This window comes from Octopus bimaculoides, chromosome 19 (genome assembly GCF_001194135.2).
Source record: "Octopus bimaculoides isolate UCB-OBI-ISO-001 chromosome 19, ASM119413v2, whole genome shotgun sequence".
Classification (NCBI taxonomy): Eukaryota; Metazoa; Mollusca; class Cephalopoda; order Octopoda; family Octopodidae; genus Octopus; species Octopus bimaculoides.
Genome location: NC_068999.1, coordinates 35,414,003 through 35,415,379, shown reverse-complemented (window position 1 = coordinate 35,415,379; position 1,377 = coordinate 35,414,003). Strand labels below are relative to the sequence as shown.

General features: G+C 41.1%; 1 protein-coding gene across 1 annotated transcript in view; it reads right to left on the bottom strand.

Annotated features, from left to right (window-relative positions):
- Positions 1 to 1,377, bottom strand: part of LOC128250166 (prostatic spermine-binding protein-like) — a gene marked incomplete at both ends in the record, with an annotated part of 16,009 nt that overhangs the window by 1,923 nt on the left and 12,709 nt on the right. Inside the window, one exon of the mRNA XM_052974906.1 lies at positions 21 to 69. Coding sequence (XP_052830866.1) covers positions 21 to 69 — 49 coding nt within the window. The remainder of the gene's footprint in view (positions 1 to 20; positions 70 to 1,377) is intronic.

The window sequence follows — 1,377 nt, the reverse complement described above, 5'->3', positions numbered from 1 at the left end:
ATTTTTCTGCCGAATCATAATCATCGTTGTCGTCATCGTCGTCATCGTTGTCATCATCATCATCATCATAATCATATCATTGCCTTTGTCATCAATAACATCACCGCCGCCGCTACCACCACAACAACCGCCACCTCTACCACCACCACCACCACTATAACCACCACTACAACCACCACCACTACTACTACTACTACTACTACTACTACTACTACTACTACGACCACCACAACCACGACCTCCACCACCACATTCATCACCCTGTCTCAAATCATCTCTATCATGTTAGCTGTTTCATCGCATACTTTCCTTCTCTCCATCCCTCCCTTTCACCTTTTCAATTATTCTTTTTGCTTCTGTCTTTTTTTTTATCTTCAGTTACACCTCCTTCACCGATGAGATCGAATAAGGCAGAAACACGCCCAGAGTTGTCTCTGTGGAGTCAAACATTATAATCTCCATTCTCCACTGTTTCACAGTTTGTTTTTTTAATGCCAGAATTAGTCATTTAGATATTGATTGCTTTCATTATTAAAGACATTAATTTTATGAGTTAAAATATCTAGGCTTCCTACAGTTACAAATTTGCTATTAACTTGGCTCTCTATACCAGCCTCTTTACTATTAACTTTTCATACAGCAGAACACCTTGGCCTTTGTCTCGTATTCATTCTTTTAAATAATCCGTACGACTAAAGGCACAAGGCCTGAAATTTGGTGGGAGGGGAGTAGTCGATTACATCGACCCCAGTGTTTCACTGGTACTAAAATCACTTTATTCGTTCATGAAGAAACTACATACACATGCCCAGTCAATAGTCTGTGCTTCGCTGATAAAGTTTCATAATGCTTAAACATGTTAGGAGTTGTCAGTCACTACTGCTTTGCTTAGTAATTTTCAACTTGCTGAATATGGAGGCAGGGCAAGTGCCTACTTTGTAGGCCGTCTGAGACTAGAGAACTTGATGCCATGAATGTTACGTTTTTGAAAGTTACAGGTCAACAACGAACAATTGCAGGAAAGATACAAGCAAGAAGGAAAGAAATTTGAAGTTAGTGCGTGGTTTGGTCGAGAGTTACGGAAACAGTCGGCTCCGATGAGCAAAGATTGTCATAGTTGCGACAGAAAGACGGCGAGCTCTTTTACTCTTTTACTTATTTACTCTTTTACTCTTTTACTTGTTTCAGTCATTTCACTGCGGCCATGCTGGGGCACCGTCTTTAGTCGAGCAAATCGACCCCAGGACTTATTCTTTGTAAGCCTAGTACTTATTCTATCGGTCTCTTTTTGCCGAACCGCTAAGTTACGGAGACGTAAACACACCAGCTTCAGTTGTCAAGCGAAGTCGGGGGACAAACACAGACACAAACATACAC